Source organism: Diorhabda carinulata, chromosome 2, assembly GCF_026250575.1.
Source record: "Diorhabda carinulata isolate Delta chromosome 2, icDioCari1.1, whole genome shotgun sequence".
Classification (NCBI taxonomy): Eukaryota; Metazoa; Arthropoda; class Insecta; order Coleoptera; family Chrysomelidae; genus Diorhabda; species Diorhabda carinulata.
In genome coordinates, this window is record NC_079461.1 from 18,038,599 (window position 1) to 18,056,714 (window position 18,116).

Genomic DNA, 18,116 nt, shown 5'->3' on the forward strand with positions numbered 1-18,116 from the left:
TGAAAGCTGGTACTTCATAATCGTCATATGGATTTGACGATGGCAGCGCAATCTGTGTATCAGTTAGTCAGTCACTTATTGAGTGATGTGATAAAATCAGAAAAAGAGTTAAAGCTTCACATTTTTGAAATGAATATTACGTTCTTCCAAGTGAAACAAGACTGATTTGAATTCGAAGTTATTGTTGGATAGAAAATAAAAACTTTTATATGGTTTTAAAAATTACTTTTTTTATTATTGCACCACATATTGTTTATAAACATCAAACACTTATAACATTTCAATACGTATTTCTCTAATAAACTATCTAACATGCAACAGCGAGCTATACGATCTAAACCAGGCACCATTAAATTCTGGTTTTGCGGTTTAGAACAAATAGTGACAAAAAGGCAGTCTCGCCTTTTGTTCGGACCCTCACCAGCTTCTAAACAAAAATTCTTTTGTTATATAGGTTGGTCAGAGATTATTGTCTATTAGCAATAATCTTTCTCTGAAGTTTACAATAGATTTTTAAATCGTTTCATACAATCAAACACAAATAGCCGAGTGGTTATAAGGTTACAAGCGACATACAATTCTTAGGTCCCCTTACTGCGTACTGGAAATTAGCCCAATATAGATTTTTGATTGGCTCAGCAATTCTCGTAGAATGATTGTTTATTTTCTCTACCGATATCATGTTTACTTCTCATTTTTTGGATTATACTGAATTAAGATATTTTTCAGAATTATTCTGAATATACACCTTTCAATTTAAGTTATCACTAGCACTAACCTTCGATTTTTAAGTGAAAACGTGGCCCAAATGAATGAATCATTTTGATTTTAAAATTATAAGAAAAACGTGAATAAATTTTTCTATAGTTTAGAATTTTGAAGTTAGAATAAGTTGAGGACTATTAATGAGTGTATTTGTGAATCATATTCCCTCTTATTCTCCGTGTCGTGGTGTTTTAAAATTAAAACATCAAGAAAATCCTGCAATGATAGAAGTCGAAATATAAGTCACCTCTTTTCGTATTGGTGGTCCCATACTGGAACCATTTTCAGGCTTGTACCTTTGAATCATATTCGTTTTAGCAGTTACGCTGTTTTTTTCTACTTAGAAATAATTAGATCAGCATATAAATGTGATTTATTTCGCTTAATTAATATTTGAAAATGGTCACGTTTGGTACCACTAGAAGTGTAATTTCAGAAGCGAAATTAGTAAACCTAAAATCAGAAAAACATTTGACACGTTATGATATTGGCGAATGACTCTTGAAGGTAAACTGAATTCGTAATCAAAGGTTACATACCTTATTTGATTTTAGAAGAATATCCATAATTCCTAACTCGGAACTTTTTTCTTAAACTTTTTCAATTCAAAATATTTTATAGACTAGAAACTATTCAAATTAGAATTGGAGAAATATATGTAATTTTTATTACATATAAATTAAAAAATCGAAGTTATTGCATGCGCTGGATAAATAGATACTACACTCTTTGAATAATTCGGGAAAATTCCTTAAGGATACACTACTTATTATTAATACACATTTGTCTTATATTCTTTGGCAATCATTATTCGGGCTAACGATAGGAGAACTGATCGGTATATAATTTTTATACTTTAGTCTAAAAGTGAAGGGTATCTTATTGCCCTATTTCCTCACTAACTAGGAAAGGATTACATGCAGCCATTCACATAATCCACAATAGGGACCCTTGCAAAATAGTTATGCAAAGAAAACGGTATAGTCTATCACCATTTTAAAATTTTCAAGTATACCATTTTCGTTTGCGCAGCTGCTAAAAATTTCGAAAAAATTGTGCGTTGCTCCTATCTTGTTGATAAAATAACATATAAATTCATATTTGAGACGACATTGCATCCCATTTTGTCTAAATATTCCATTAAATATTTCTATCCTCTAGAGTATTTTTGTACAATCAAATTCTAATGATATATTTTTTCTATAGTTATATCTTTTTTTTACAATACATATCTACTCTTCATAGAAATATTTTTTTCATTTATTTTGAAGCTATTCGTCATCTTCTTCATTCTGGTATGTGACATATCGCACTGAAGATTTCTCTTCCATCAATAATGACTGCGAATAAAAACAAAGTTTAAATTAATAAAAAATCATTTGAATTAATCTGTTTCAATCCAAAGGGGTTTATGCAGTACTTGTAGTATTTTCCTCTCAATGACTACATTAATAGACATGGAATATTATCGATCAAAATTTTTTGTTTTACTTATTTTCAAAGTACGTAGTGCGATCCATGAGTACTGGCCTCATATAGTGAATGAGTGCGTCTCTACAAACTTTACACTTAGTTTTAACAACTCGAACGACCGCTCAGTTAAATTGTTCTAAAAAAGTTTCAAACTCAGTTTGCGCTGTTTTTACTAAAGAAGTGTTAACACCAATACGAATAAAAAACGGAATAGAGGCTGTTAAAAAGCACTAGAAAAGTGATGGTTACAATATTTTGGGACTTCGATGTTATCTTTTTGATTGACTTCAATCTCACTTACTAAGGCAGTTGCGTGAAAAAATAGACGCGGAAAAATTATCCGAGGTATACGGTTTTTTCATTGCAATCCTCTAGGCCACATTACTTCGATTTCCAAAGCTACCGTATAGCCCTGATTGAGTACTGTTATCCTTTTTTTGGTCGCAAAGCTGAAAGCCGAGTTAATGGGTGGAAGATTTTTCCGCGACGATGAAATTGAACAGACGGTGTACAAATATTTCGAATTTAAAAATGCAAGTTACGTTAACGAATGTTGTTGATTAAGCTTTTCTGGAAAACGCCAACAAGGCACACTCCTTGAAATATTCTCAATCTACAAATAGTTACCTAGAAATCCCGTCTACCGTTAGTGAAATCAAAATTCAAAAATTAGAAACTGACCATTGGATTGTAATTACCGCAAACACAAACTGCAACAAAGCATTACAAACTTTCCTGTGAACAGAAGTTGTCTAGTAGAACTCAATAACGAATGTGACATTTTAATAGACAATTTTGATCTAAAAGCTTTCAAATCTCTAGTGCCCTGAATATAAGAACATTGATTTACCAAAATTGACTATTCCTACAAGAAATTTTACCTTACATAGTATTGAACGTGTGCATTTAGATACAATCAATCTTAACGAAATAAACAATGTCATGGGTGCTGTTCAAATAAAATAATCACAGTTTTTTTTCAATTTATGACCTTTTTTTATGTTAGGCTGAGAGCCCTGGACCGCACTACGTAATCTGAATGGCTTGAATAATTTTGCTCAAAATAATCGTTGGGTCACAAGTGAAATTATTCTTGCAAAATAGAAAGTGTCTTTATTAAATAATGTATACTAGAAGTTAGCTCAAATTATTTGTATAAATTACTACAGTAGGATATTTAACCAAGCACTCGAGGACAGTATTGCCTACTCATATCGGTTTTTAGACATTTTTTTAAAGTTAAAAGTCCCTCAATGTTTCTAATGCGTACGTGTAGAAATGTTTGAACTTAACAGGTAGCAAATATGTTAAAAATATCACCCCTTTCTTTTCAAACAATTGAATTCTCACTGATCATTAGAAACCACGTTATCCATTTAAGTTGAAATTACTGAAACTATTGGTGAAATTCATTGTGCACAAATTGCCTTGGTTAGAATACACCAACCCTCACAATTACATTGTCTGGTTGAAGGTTCACCTTCAGTCTGTAGATGATAACTTGATTATTGAAACGACCTTCAGATAGTTTAATTGTAGGTTTGGGTATACTAGTAACAATACGCCATCCGTTGCCAGACACTCTTCAAGACATGTTTCAATTCTAAAATAATCAAAAATCAGGTGACTAGAAAAAAGAGTTGGGAAACAACAGAAATGCGTTGTGAGATCTAAGATTCACTGATGAAAATGCACGTGTGATTCATTACCATTACCACTCTTTTCTTGAACTTTTCAGAGACATTTTTATAAAACGCTTAAGTGATAGTTTGTTCAAAACAAATTTTATGCGGATCGAAAAGTCGTGTAAAAATCAGCTCTCGTCGATTAATCATTTTACAAGTGTAAATATAGTTATTTAGTGAAAAACTACAACCATTATCGCAATCATCACCCCCATATATATCATCTCAAAGTAAGCAAATTTAAAATCTTCATAACGAATTTAACATTTGAATGCTAACAATCAAACACGATTGTTGTTAGTCAAGGTACAAAACCTGTTGCCGCTTATCAGCAAAACAACATTTAGAAACCAGTACCGGTTTAAGTACTAATATGTTAATTAGATTCAAAGAAGATGGATGAAAACAGCACAAACAATTTTACTTTTGCCCTACCTAATAACCCTCCACAATCTTATTCATCCATTACAAGCCAACAAAAAACAATTTTTCCAACGAAACAACAAGCAATAGTAATTAGCTCACTAAATGGAGTAAAATTAGAAGAATACCTGATAGCCGTAGGCACTATTATCAATCCCAGCAAAATTACATTTTCATCAAGAATAACCAATAATAGAATATGCATATATCTATCTAAAAAAGAAGACGTGGACGAATTTTTAACAAAATGCAATGGAAAAATCAAGTGAATAACGAAATTCTTTCTGTAAGTCGACTTATAACACCTAGTGAAAGATTACTACTATCGAACGTCTGTCCAACTATACCTCATCAAATTATCGAAAAGGAACTCAGACAATTGGGCCTCCATCTGTCGTCTTCCATAACATTCCTCAAAATCGGTACTTCTAACCCAAACTTTAAACACATTCTAAGCTTTCGCCGTATTGTTTACATATCTCCCACACAAATTACAATACCTACCTCGATGCTTATTAATTTTGAAGATACTACATACCGAATCTTCTTAACGCATGATAGCCATTTGTGTTCTTTATGCAACGGATCAGGACATAACTCTAATAATTGTCAGAACACATCAATAAGCACTACATCCGACAATACATCATTACCAATGGACACTAATACAACAAGATCAACAAACATTGTCAATCAAATCTACAACAAACCTTCAGTTTCGAACTCGACCACAACAAACCTAACAAATGTGAATAATCAAACAGAAGACATACCATCACATATAGCTCCTACCAACCTCAAACATACCACTCAATCCACAAGCGATAGCAGAAATTCTAAAAAACTAACCATATCAGCAGAAATACACATGGATACAGATACAACGAATACAAAACGCACCTTATCTGAGATCACAACTCCACCTTCACCTACACCACAAACAAAGGATACATTTAATAAACCAAACGAACAAACAATTAAGAAAGCGAAAAAGATAGCAAACAACAAATCAAATACACAAACAAGTACTTTCTACAAATTAATGGAGTCAGCACAACAAATATTTGAAGACGAAAGCCAAATTTTAACTTTCGCGGAAGCCGTTGATTTCTTCGAAAATGCAATAGGAACAAAAGATCCATTGAGTATATCAAAAATATATACAGAAGATATAAAAAGCTTCTTAAAACTACTCGCACACATGCATCCACATTTTACAATCAAAAAAATGAAAAGCATCAGTACAAGAATCAGGAAAAAAATCATGGGACAACTAAATTTACAGCCGTCAACTATCGCACAAGAAATAGAAGACTACTCTGAATCATCAATTGAATCATCGCAGGAATAATGACTAATAATAACTCAATTTTACAGTGGAATCTAAGAGGATTCTACAGAAGATTCGAAATGCTTAAAAACCTACTCTCCGAACTATCACCAAACATAATATGCTTACAAGAAACCAATTTTAAAAATCAAGATTATTACAACTTGAAAAACTACACCTGCTTCTACAAAAATAGAACGTACAATGGAAAAGCATCTGGAGGTGTAGCAATATACGTCCACAATAAATATAACACACAACAAATCATTTCCGTAGCAAACAATATTGAATTAATAACTGTAGCAGTTGATATACCACAAAGAATATATATATATATATATATATATATATATATATATATATATATATATATATATATCCTCTCTATACATACCCCCAGACCAAAATATCGATACATCAGAACTTGAACAAGTTCTAAAAACTATTCCAAGTCCTCTATTGATTTTAGGTGATTTTAACGCTCACAATACACTATGGGGATCAAACTATATCACAGCCCGAGGCAAAACAATTGACAACATGATAAATTCCCTAAATCTTAACATCTTAAATGACGGAAGACCAACAAGAGTTGACATACACACAGGAACATGCTCAGCCATTGATATTACCCTGTGTGAACCAGTCCTGACTCCCACATTAACTTGGGATGTAATACCATATTTATTTGGAAGCGACCATTATCCTATAAGGATTTCATATACATCAAAACTCTCTGAGAATAATAGCTTACCAAACCCAAAATGGAATCTAAAAAATGCTAATTGGGAAAAATTTAGCGAAACAGTTGAAACGAAGATTAACATTACAAAAGACCAGCCAATTTTAAATGTAGAAAATCTCGTAGAAACCTTCACATCTATAATCGTAGATGCTGCCAAAACACACATAGGATATACTAAAATATTATTAAACCATAAACCACTACCTTGGTGGAACAAAGACTGTCAAAACGCAATCAGAATTTATAAGTCCTCTTTTAACAAGTTTAAACGGAAGAATACTGTAGAAAATTTAGTTGAATATAAAAAACAAAGAGCCCGAGCGAGATATATTATGAAGAAGAGTAGACAGGAGTCATGGATTAAATTCGTATCTACAATAACATCCTCAACTCCACCATCCTTAGTTTGGCAAAATATTCGGAAGATGTCTGGAATAAAACAATCCCCAAGAATTCCATTTTTAGTTAAAAATAACACCCTGATCACAAATTCAAGTGAAATAGCGGAAGCATTAGCTTCACAATACGAATATAACTCTAATGATTCAAACTATGATGCAAAGTTCATAAAGAATATAAAAAATATCGAAGAAGAAATTTTGGAAGATTTTAGTGAAGAACAATCAAATCCTATTAACTGCGCGTTCAGCCAAATAGAACTTTATGAAGCTTTGAAATCACAAAAACATACTGCCCCTGGTCCAGATCAAATACCAGTAGTATTCCTACAAAAACTTTCAGATAGCACCAAAAACTACCTATTAAAACTGTATAACTACATTTGGACTAATAAAGTCTTCCCTTCAAGCTGGCGCGAAGCTGTGATAATCCCACTTTTGAAACCTGACAAAATAAGAACAAAACCAGAGTCTTACCGGCCAATATCCTTAACGAACGTCCTATGCAAGATTATGGTGAAAATGGTTAATCTTAGACTACTCTGGGTACTAGAACAAAATAATTTGTTGGCACCAGAACAAAGCGGATTTCGCCAAAATAGGTGCACAGCTGATAACCTAATAGACCTAGAATCCGAAATAAGTGAAGGTTTTGCCAATAAACAAGAATGTATAGCCGTATTTATGGATATCACCAAGGCATATGACATGGTTTGGAAACACAATATAACCTCAAAACTACAAAAGTGGGGTCTAGGAGGGAACATTCTACACTTCATAAAAAATTTCCTGACAGACAGATACTTCCAAGTGAGAGTAGACAGAAGCCTATCAGCTAAAAAACTACAGAAGAATGGGATCCCACAAGGGTCTACGATAAGTACCACTCTATTCCTGATTGCTATCACCGATATTCTTGACAAATGCTCTCCGCTAGTCAAAGGAAGATTATACGCCGATGATCTAGTACTATTTGCAAAAGGGAAAAATATAACCACTATCCAAATGCATTTACAAACCGTACTCGATAACCTAAGCAACTGGTCTAACACCAACGGATTGAAATTCTCGGAAACTAAAACAAAATGTATTCTCTTCTCCAGAAAGTACAAACAAGAAAAACCTATATTAATCTTGAATGGTCAAAATTTAGAGTTCATAGAATATATAACATTTTTGGGCATAACTTTTGATAAAAAACTCACCTGGAAACAACATATTGACTACCTTAAGAAAGTCTGTCAAAATGGTCTGAATCTATTGAAAACAATTGCCAGCCATAAATGGGGCGCGAATTCCACCTGTCTGATAAATCTATATAAGGCTCTTATAAGATCAAGGATCGACTATGGCTCCATAGTTTATGCATCATGCGAGAAAACACACCTCAAGCAACTTGACGTATTAGAAAACACTGCACTAAGAATCGCCACCGGCGCATTTCGAACAACACAGATAGAGAGTCTCCACTGTCTAACTGGAGAACCACCCCTTCGACTGCGAAGAATTCAACTTAGCATAACCTACGCAACATCAGTATTATCAAATAGAAATAACCCAGTTAATTACAACATCAAAACAGACCGCTTTAAAAATTTATTCGGAAACAAACAAACAACGATTCCCTTCTACGAAAGAATTCGCCAATACACAAACATCTTGACAATTGAACTACCAGTTTTCTTTCCAATCAATATAAAAACTCCTCCCCCTTGGATAATCCCTATTCCTACCATCAACGTTAATTTGAGTTACTACAAAAAAGAGGAAACAAACCACCCCCTGATAGTTCAATCATTTCACACCCTCGTTGAAGAAAACCTCAAAGAATACCATCTTATGTACACTGACGCATCCAAAACACCTATTGGCATAGGAGCAGCAGTTATACTAGCAAACGAAAATTTTACATTTAAGCTATCTCCTCACAATAGCGTCCACACTGGCGAACTTTATGCCATATTTCAGGCATTAACAATCGCCAGTAGATATGAATATAAAAAAATTGCAGTAATTACTGATTCTATGAGCTCCATCAACACCATTAAACAACTCTTTCCCAAACACCCACTAGGTTCCCTCATTAAAACCGAACTATAACTCCTCTACCAATCCAAAGCGTGCGTCCAATTATCTGGGTCCCATCGCACACCAATATCCCAGGAAATGAAAAAGCGGATCAATACGCCAGAGAAGCAGCAGAAAACAACAAAGCAACAATTGTGCGCGAAGTGATGGTCAGTGATTTCAAAGCGGTAATAAAAGCGAAAGCTCAGTGTAAGTGGCAAAGTGAGTGGAACAGATCGCAGTCAATATTGAAAACTATCAAACCATACGTTAAACCATGGAAAGGTAGCCCAAAAATAAAAATCGATCGCTTAAGGCTGGATCACACTAAAGCAACACACTCCCATCTATTTAATAGAGAAAACCCACCGATATGTGAAATTTGTAACGAGAACCTTAATGTTGAACATTTATTGTTAAACTGTCGAAAGTACAGAAATGAAAGAATACTTAACAATTTTCCAGACAATATAACCACCTTACTCAATGAAAATTGTAATAACGCAAACATAATTAAGTATTTGAAAGACACCAAATTATATCACAAACTATAATTGACATGTCGCTAATAACCTTTGTAGTTGATGCGACAATAAATTTATAAAAAAAAAAATTTTAAGCGATAACCTCAATGTAAAGAACTTAGGATGTCACTCGTCGTTTTGCCGTTTTGTCTTAAAAGTATACTCAAATAACTCGGGTCTATCACATGTGATTCATGTAGATCAACTGAAATTTTGCACCCACAACGATGGGATATAGGAAAATGCTTCTTTAGGAACAAATTCACAGAATAAGGAGAAATCTGTGTTTCCGAACTGGTATTTGACTATCAACAAAGACAAACTCTATATGAGCTTACTTACATTAGAAGGGACTAACTCCTCAGAAAGTCTGATGAGAATGGGGGCAAAAGAAACTTCCGTGGAGTTGGGGAAGAAGCTGCGGTTTGTTTGAAAGGTACTAGAAAGCCTCACTCTCTTAACCATGACATAAATCAGACACGGATCTAACCTTATGAAAGAATCTTAGAGATAGCAGCTCTGGTAGAGGGTTTAAAGTACCTAAAGATTTCAGTGCAAGGTAACCTTGTTTACTATTTATCTATCTAAACGAATGAAGAGAAATCTGTCTCTCCGAACTGGTATACGAGTCTCAACAAAGACAAACTCCAAATTAGCTCACTCACTTAGCAAGGGACTGACTCCTCAGAAATTCCGATGAGAATGGGTAGAAAAGAAACTTCCGTGGAGTTGAGGAAGACACTGCGGTTTGTTTAGAAGTTACTAGAAACCCTCACTATCTTAACCATGACATGAATTAGACACGGGTCTAACCCCCTGAAAACCCCCTGAAACAATCTTAGAGAGAGCAGCTCTGGTAGAGGGTTTAAAGTACCTAAAGATTTCAGTGCAAGGTAACCTTGTTTACTATCTATCTATCTAAACGAATGAAGAGAAATCTGTCTCTTCGAACTGGTTTACGAGTTTCAACAAAGACAAACTCCAAATTAGCTCACTCACTTAGCAAGGGACTGACTCCTCAGAAAGTCCGATGAGAATGGGTAGAAAAGAAACTTCCGTGGAGTTGAGGAAGATACTGCGGTTTATTTAGAAGGTACTAGAAACCCTCACTATCTTAACCATGACATGAATTAGACACGGATCTAACCCTCGGACACAATCTTAGAAAAAGCAGCTCTGGTGGAGGGTATAATGTACCTCAAGATTTCAGTGCAAGATAACCTTGTTTACTATCTATCTATCGGAACGAATGAAGAGCAATCTGCGGTTTGTTTGGAAGGTACCGAAAAGCCTCACTATCTTAACCATGATATGAATTTTTGAAAATGATTTCATCATTGATCCCCAATTACTATTAACCGAAATTTTCGTCTTAGATTATATTTTATACCTGAAATTCTTGAAAATTCCACTCATAGTATGGAATTACATTTTTGGACTGAGAAAATGTTCTAATACATTGAACAATTTATTATATTATAATTTTTGTCAGCTTGATATGTGCCAGGTCATTCTATATCTCGCTGACCTGGGGCTAGAATTAAAAAAAATGTCTGGTTACTGAGAAAACATCTAATAGCTACCCAATGTGTGAAAATTCAACTTTTCACGCTGATGTAGGTATGATTACAATTTATTGAGGTTCTTTGGTGTCTGACAAGAGATGGCTGTGACTATGTTTGTAATTTTATTTAATTTGATCTATGTAAGCAATGGAATAAATTAATTGTTTGATGTCATAGTTGAAGTCTCATAAAGCGATTTTATGTAATATTTACAGACTTACCCGTTTCTCTTCCTTTGTAGGAGGACTCTTCAGACAATAAAGTAAAGGAGCATACAAGAAATTCAGAATAGCTATTCCAAATAACATCCACTCAAATCCTATGTTCTTGACTAATGTACCACTCATTGCAGGTCCTTGAATTAAGATTTTTGTATAAATATACATATAGGGTGTTTCTACATTCGACTGACAACGCTGTTCCACAGACAGATCTCAGAAATGATTTATTTTGATACAGGAGGCCTAGTTGTTGAGGTATAGTGTTCAAAATTTTAAATCAAAATCAAAAATTTGCGATAAATCAAGAACGCCTTTGAATTTTTTTTTCAAATTTGGTAACCAATATGCTCCTTAATAAAGTAATATTTTGACATAAACAAACTTGGAAAAATTTGACCAGTGGCCCGCTGTCAGGGTTACTTGCACTTTTATTTTTCACGTCACTGGAGCAATTTTTTTTTAAATTTTGTTTTAAATTACTTGATTCATAGTTAGTGACACCTTGTGTATTTGACACGTAGATTAAATCATAGAATTCTAAAGAATTCTAAATTAGTTTTTACAATAATTTTGCTGTTATAAAATGAATTTTTCATTTGAAGAATTGATCGATTAGTTAATGATTTATAAGGAAGCTCGAACAAAATGGTAGAAAGGCAGCTCGTTTATTCCAACAAAGATTTCATAATCGACGAATTCCACATCATTCTACATTTACAAGACTGAGAGAAACCGGAAACTTGTTAATTAAAAGAAATGTTAAATGATATTTTGCAAGGTCATCGAACTGTAGGTCACGCTCTAAGATTGGATCATTCTATTGTATGGAAAGTTGTAAAAGACCAAGTGTTACATCCATACAAAATGACCAGTGTTCAAACATTAGAACCTATAGATTTTCAGGTGCGTTGGAATTCTCAAACTGGTATTTACAAAATTGTGAAAATCGAAAGATGATGAAAATCCGCACTTTGTTCGTGAAAGGAGATTTCAGTATAAATATTCGGTTAATGTGTAGGTGGGTATGGTTGGAGATTGTTCAATAAGGCCTTAAATTATACCAAATAAATTAAATGGAGCAATTTATACGCACTTTCTATAAGAAACGTTGGATGAATTGTTTCAGAGAAAAATGGATTGGTCGGAGTGGACCCAATTGTTGGCCTCCAAGATCACCTGACTCAAATCCTATCGATTTTTTCATATGGAGCTATATGAACTCCTAAGTGTACGAAACAATCATCGAATTTGAACAAGATCTAATAGCGAGAATTCAAGCTGCGGCAGGAATCATTCAATACAATCCAGGTTTAGTCTCAAAGACACGTTTTTCAATGACTAAACGGTGTAATGAATATATTGAAGTAAGTGGCCAAGAGTTTGAACAACTACTATAACTTCGTCAATTTTGTTATTGTTGAAATACAGTGTTGTTCAAATTCAATTTGTGCTATTAATGTTTTTATTTTCATTGTCGATTTTGTTATTATTGTAATATATTTTTGTTTCAAATTGAGATTATGAATAAATTTTATTTGTTTCAAACTACTCATGCTTAATTATTGTTCGAAATTGAATGAATAATTAATTTAATTTAAAACTACTTACGTGTTTGCAGACTTTTGTTTAGAGGCAAATTTCACCGTTCATGTTAGCTTAGCTAGTGTGTTCATGTCAAAATATTACTTATACTGTTCTTGATTTATGGGGAAATTTTGACTTAAAATTTTGAACACCCTATATCCGAGTAACTAGGTCTATATCAAAATAAATCATTCATTGAGATCTCTCTGTGAGAATCGCACATGTAAAATACAAGTGAACTATCTTAAATCTTCATAAACCTTTCGGCACACCTATTTTTTGTCTAAAAAACACCCTTCAGCATACAGACATGAAAATTATTTTATTCTTAGAATACATGATGCTGGAAATACGACCCACAAACTATAAATTATTATAAATTACTAGTGGCGAAAATGGTAAGAATTAGTGGATGTATGATGTGCTATAGCCATACTGGTGACGATCCTATGTTTGTAGTACTATTGACCATTATAAAGTCATCGTTATTTTAATTTGAAATGCTAAAAAGTTGATATTGATTCAGAGTACGAGTACAGTGTTTCAGATTTCGTATTTTATTTCTTAGTTTATATATTTTTGCTAAATACTAAACTGAACATTAAAATTGAGAGCTGGGTGAGTTTCCAATCATATTAGAAATTTAGTTAACTAGTTAATATTAATTTAAAACTGTTGCGATGAATTGAATATTGAATATATTTTGAAATTCAGAAATATTCCATGTTATCGGGTCATAAGAGGGTTTCTGTTTCGCTGGTTTTCTGAATTCAATAGTAGTCGCACTTCGCTACAAGATGAATTTCGTCCAAGATCGGTGTAAAAACATCGAAGCTGTTCGTAAATTGATATTGCAAGATCTTTATGTGACGTACCAAGACATTGAGGCATACTTGGGCATTAGTTCTATTCGCATACATTCAATATAAAATAAATATTTGGCTGTCAAAAAGATTTGTTATATACCATATAATTTGACAAACGCTCGTATGGATTGGCGCAAAGAAATGGTGGATAATTTAATCATGGTACGACAACAGACGACAGAAAAGAGTCCGAATGAAAATTTCCCTTACACGGTTTGAAGAAAATGAGTTGGATTTTCTTCGTAGATTCATAACTCTAGATGGAACCTCGATCCACCATTATAGTCTTGAAACGAGAAAGGCAAATATGGTTTCATCGGTCTAAAAAGTGTCACAAGTAACTGAGTACATGAACCAGGTAAGTATTCGTAAACATTAAAGAAAAAATAGTGTTTACTAAACCGGTACACTCTAATTTACATTCTAATACAATGATATAATGGTCTGCATGAAAATCGGCCCTAGCATTATTCTTGTTATTCTTGACGATTCCTACTGAATCCAAATATTATCTTAGTTTTCTTTCATCGCCATCTGTTTGTGGGAGACATCATCTACTTATTTTTCACATATTTGTTACATATTTCAACTTCTAGCCCTCAACCATACGAAAGCAGGTAACATTCCTCAGTTGTAATTAGATGATCTCGTCAGGGATTTGAAGTTATCTAATACTAAATCTCAACTTCTATTATCACCACTTCAGCATTGGAATCTCTTAGAAAAGGGCTTCAAAATATCTTCTTTCGGGACCAGACAATCGAACATAAAAGTTGCTGCTCTAGTCACGATCCTGCAATCAGGATTCACAAAATATTTCTTCTTCCTTTGTGAATGTGACAGCTGAGACCTAGACAAACATCACACCGAACGGAACTGGCCTCTACGAGAAAATTTTGCCCCTGGTCAGAAAGATGTCACTCAAGATCCTTTGGTTCCGATGACAATATTTACTTGCCACTTTTGTACATCAAATTTGCATTGAGCAAGCATTTTGTAACGCATCTTAATTTTAGAAACCTAAATTTCCTCGTCTTATCGAGGCTAAAATTAAGGAAGAAATTTCCTCAAATTAGACAACTATTCAAATATTTGACAATTTCTGAACACCTAAACTAAAAAAAAAACACTTGCACTTGGACTTTTTCCTTAAAAATTTAGAAGCAGTCTCCGATGAACACGGGGAATGGTTCCATCAAGACATTGCTAAAATAGAAAAGAGATTTTCAGGGAGTGGAAACATGTTGGCGAAGTACTGCTGGTTTTTGAGACGAGACGGATGTACCTTAGGGTATAAAAGGAAAGCAAGCACAAAATAATGTTACATATCTTTATCATTTATAATTTTTTCCAGCTGAAATTTCTTTTTCACACTTCTAAATTGAATAAATGTCTATAATAAATAATTACGAGTATTTTCGAAAGTGGTAAAAATAGAAGTGCAGTGCTCCCCGAAAATGGTGGGTCAAAGAAGAAAACGGCAGTTATATTTGGATCAAGGACATCATTTTACATACAAATCACTAAGTGCTGGAGCTTGATTTTTTTTGCAACCAGTGTTATAAAGACAAAAATTCCTAAATCAGTATGCGGTTTCATTATTATTTTGGCCTGATGTTTTTAGAAAGAAAACAAATTAGCGACTTTTTGTATTTAATTTATTGAATTTTCTGTTGAATAATGATATATTTATGAAGTTTTTTGACTATGTTGCAAAAGTTTCATTATTTCCTCCAGTCATCTGAGCAGAACTGAATAAAATCACATATGCATACGAATCCTTCCAAGGTAATTTTAATGGTATTATTTTTATTGTAATCATCTAGAGATTTTTTATTTCCTAGAAGTATAAGAGCTTCAAACTGGAATATATTTGAAAATTTATAGTAATTCGTGATAATTTGTCTTGATTTTATATGAAAATCAGCTTAACATAACTTATAAAATGAAATTAATAGTTTGAATACCACACTAGAAATTGAAAATACAAAAAGTATCAACTGGCAAATGATTTTACTAGCTAAGAGTAATGAACTTAGAGCTTATAGTCCAGTCAACATTTTCAGAAACGTGAAAAATAGTGATAAAGCTCCTAAAAATATGAGCGATAGCTAATTTTAATTTTACAGCACGCAAAAAATTCCAGTTGTTATTAACAAAAAGGCATTTTGTTTTCTGTTTACAACTCGAGAAATATTAAGAATTGAGAAATTTAAAAAAAAATCGTAATGAGGAGGAAATTTCCAATAAAAAGTTTCAGCTTCCGAAACTCTATCTCTATTATTACGGCATGAGCGCATCGCCGCTGAAGACAGTACACCGCAATAAATAATTTTTTATGCGTGAAATATAAATTTGAAATTCTGAAAAAACTATGCTGTCTCAAACACTGAAATTAAACTTTTATCGTCATTTTTCAGAAAGTTATGCTTAAAGTTCATTTTTTAGCTCTAGAAAATCGAAATATTATCCGATTTCGATGAATTTTTTTTTTAAATCTTCAATTTCACGGTGGACTTATGAAAAAAATATGGGAATAGAAAAAAGGAATTTTATGTTGGTTAGGCTAGGTTAAGTTAGGGGGGGTGTGCTAAGAATTAAGAGCAAATGTTCACATGTGGTCTGCTTTTCAAAGTTAACTTTTTATATTGTAAACTTGATTACAATAAGTGATTTTAAGAATGTTTTTGTTCGTATAACTCTAATGATTACTTGATAAAAACAATTATATGTGAAAAAAGATCAATTTCAAGAGAAATTTTTATTATTTTTAATAGTAAAAACATGATAAATCAACCTTTTTGTATACATTTTTTTTCAATTTGTTTCTTTTTTGTGTAGATTATGAAAAAGAATATGACAACTTCACTTGATTATTTGGAAAAAAGTTATCAACAATTATACGTGAATGAATACATTTTTATGACCATTTAAAGCCCCGAAACCAATATAAATTCTCATTTTTTTTATTCCCATATTTTTTTTATAAATCCGCCGTAAAAACGAAGATTTTGAAAATTTTTTGATTTTCTAGAGCCAAAAAACGAAGGGACCGCGAAAGTATGAAATTACCATTACTTATTCTCTACATAGTGAATAATGTGTTTTTTTTTGTATGAGTTTATATTTGTCACGCTCCAGCTCCACTTGGTAAATCAGATATGAAGACTGGAAATTAATAGACTACTATACGTCATTTAATTCAAAGGAATCGAGAGGCAAAATATTCAGATACAGAGATCTAAAAAAAGAAGATTGTTTTGAAAAAAAAACATTCTAGATCAGAATGGATTAGATTTAAAAGAGAACAATTTAGTGTGAAGAAGAATGATGTGATAGGTAGTAACACATGAGTTAATATCGGGTAATTTCAATAGAATTTATCATCTGTTTCATATCATTTTATGATTATTTTAAAGACGAAATAATAATAATTTACTTTTTAGGAATCATAAAACTATTTAAAATCTAGATAATAAGCTAATATGAATAATATTTCGAGCTTTTCATATTATTATATTGGGATTAATACATTTCTAATCATATTGATATTAGATATTCTGTATACTATCGAAAATTTTTTTCGTTAAATAATATTTTGAAGAAAGCCAAAGTTGAGCTGTACGTCAGAAAATTTCCATGAAAAAAATCAAATTTTTGTTTTAGTACCAACAACCGATTCTCTTGAGGATGTTCTTTGTACGTACCCAGCAAAAGCATTTAATCTTTCGGAAACTCTGATTTACTGAAATATGTACGTTTCAATATCAGTTGCCAAAAACTTGTGTCAATCAATTCTTGAGTTGGTGTTTATCCTTATCACGCATTAGAATCTGACCCGAGCTCCCTCATCTATGAAGGGACTTGAAAGAGCGAGCAGTTTTCGAGTTTTTGTTGTTAACCTCCCATAGCTTCCTTGCGAGTCTATGAGAATCAATGAAAGCAGTGGGTGTGTCAGATTTGTTATAAATTAATGAGAATCGTTGGGTGTGGTTTAAAATTTTTTCGAAACACGAAGGTTTTGGAGGAAAATTTCGATGACCATTTGGTTGAATACCATAAGCGCCGATGGCGAGGGTAATCAGAAAACTGCCCAGAATATTCCTCCATGGTCACGCGAAAGAGCTTTTTCGTTTAGATTTTGTTAGATAAGGTTAGGGTAGATAGGGTTGGAGTAGGTTAGGGTAGATAGGGCTGGAGTAGGTTAGGTTAGGTAAATGCGATTATCGTTCATTTGAGACTCTCATTTTAAAAACGTATTTTTTTAAATATACCCTCGAGCTCAGGGACGAGAATCCCCTTCTCCTGGTTACCAAATCAGTTCAGAGCATATTTGTCTCATTAGGGGGCGTTTATACAATCCCAAATTTCTCTAGCATTACTACCAACATAAGTTTAATCGAAATCTTATGTTGGTACTGATTTCCAGTCTTAGCAAAATCCAATTATATTTTGAACCAGAGTAAAAAT

The 18,116-nt window shown here is 33.0% G+C and overlaps 1 protein-coding gene across 1 annotated transcript in view; it reads right to left on the bottom strand.

The window, feature by feature from the left end:
• Window positions 1-203: 203 nt before the first annotated feature.
• The window catches only part of LOC130903099 (synaptic vesicular amine transporter), a 163,372-nt gene continuing 145,459 nt past the window's right edge, over window positions 204-18,116 (bottom strand). The window contains exons 10-11 of the mRNA XM_057815361.1: window positions 11,197-11,330; window positions 204-2,105 (exon numbers count right to left, since the gene is read on the bottom strand). Of these exons, the coding sequence (XP_057671344.1) occupies window positions 2,037-2,105; window positions 11,197-11,330 (203 nt within the window). The 3' untranslated portion in view covers window positions 204-2,036. The remainder of the gene's footprint in view (window positions 2,106-11,196; window positions 11,331-18,116) is intronic.